Source organism: Branchiostoma belcheri, unplaced genomic scaffold (assembly GCF_001625305.1).
Source record: "Branchiostoma belcheri isolate BF01 breed outbred unplaced genomic scaffold, Haploidv18h27 scaffold2187, whole genome shotgun sequence".
Taxonomy (NCBI): Eukaryota; Metazoa; Chordata; class Leptocardii; order Amphioxiformes; family Branchiostomatidae; genus Branchiostoma; species Branchiostoma belcheri.
Genome location: NW_017803699.1, coordinates 1 through 1,324, shown reverse-complemented (window position 1 = coordinate 1,324; position 1,324 = coordinate 1). Strand labels below are relative to the sequence as shown.

Sequence of the window (1,324 nt, the reverse complement as noted above, 5' to 3'; positions counted from 1 at the left end):
CTGAAACCTTTCCCATGGCACAATTGCAACACATTCATCCAAGCTGCTACAAACTCAGGTCTCATGTTTCACTTCAGAGCCTGTTCTATAGTATGCAAATGAAGGAGGTCTAGCTACATGTCTTGAGCAAGTTCTCAATGAACATTGTTTATTCCATTCAAACTTTTACTACTAGAGCTAAATTTTCAAGTTTGTGGTAAGAGTGTGGAATTTTTATGAGAGTAACATAGTTTGTAATGCTAGAATGTATTGTTATGTGGTGTTGTTTTTTGTATTTTTACTGGAAAAAGATAATTTAGAAAAAGACTTAGGCTTCAATCTGAAAATTGATATGAGGGCGCTGGTTTGCTACATGAGGGCGCAGCGCCCTTGTTCCCCTGTTCAGAAAAACCCCTGCTGTCTTCATTCCCATCCTTCTCTGCTATTGCATCGTTGAGAGGTGCTGAAGCTAGACCTAACAAGGATGTGTATTTTGGGGCAAATATTTATGTCAAAGAAATTTAGATTACATTCAACAGTCTGGGGAATCAAACTATGTAGAACGAGTGAAAGCGACAGGATGTTTCAGGTGTTGTGTTCTTTCCCCACCACCTGTTTTGTGAGGTTACCTGATACCTAGTGTAACAGGGTGAAGAACACCTGGGGACGAGGTAACCATGTCAGACTAAACAGCTCCCAAACACGATTAGGACAGAGTAACATTCTTGTCACGCCAGGTTACCCAGGTGAACCATGCGGAGGGGAACATCTCTCTTGCTGTATATCAAGAAGGCGGACAAGTAGCTAGTCTGATGTTCGTCCATCGCAGTCGATGATGACCCCAACTTCAGTCCTTGTGTGTCCGGGTGTGGCTGACGAGCCCAATTCTAGCCCGGAAGCACCTGCCGCAGACGTCACACTTGTGCTCAGGTAGTGGTTGCAGAGACGGGTTTTTCTCCCTCGCCTTTCGTGCCTCCCGCTTACTGACAGCCAGGCTGATGCGACGACGCTCAGCAAGCTCGGCGCCCTGGTGGACTAGTCTGCGCCACTGGTGATGGTCAGTGGCAGCGTCCTCCCAGTTTTCGACAGGAATGCTGAGGCTCTTCAGAGTTGCCTTGAGGCTGTCCTTGAAGCGGAGCTTGGGGCGGCCCGCTAGCCTTTTGCCTTCAGCCAGTTCCCCATACAGCAGCATTTTGGGTATGCGGCTGTCGTTCATCCGTCGGACGTGTCCTGCCCACCTTGCTTGGGCTTTCTCTATGAGGGTGTGAATGCTGGGCATGTTGGCACGGGAAAGTACCTCCGTATCTGGGGTGTGGTCTTGCCAATGAATTTTAAGGAGTCTACG

At 48.0% G+C, this 1,324-nt stretch overlaps 1 protein-coding gene across 1 annotated transcript; it reads right to left on the bottom strand.

Annotated features, from left to right (window-relative positions):
• Positions 1-797: 797 nt before the first annotated feature.
• On the bottom strand, positions 798-1,313 carry LOC109470061. Its single transcript, XM_019768840.1, has one exon. It carries the CDS (start codon positions 1,256-1,258, stop codon positions 827-829), a length of 432 nt encoding a protein of 143 aa, XP_019624399.1. The 5' UTR covers positions 1,259-1,313; the 3' UTR covers positions 798-826.
• Between the last annotated feature and the right edge of the window lie 11 nt (positions 1,314-1,324).

Coding starts and splice junctions, on each gene's coding strand:
- LOC109470061 (XM_019768840.1), bottom strand. CDS start 1,258: ATGCCCAGCATTCACACCCTCATAGAGAAAGCCCAAGCAAGGTGGGCA.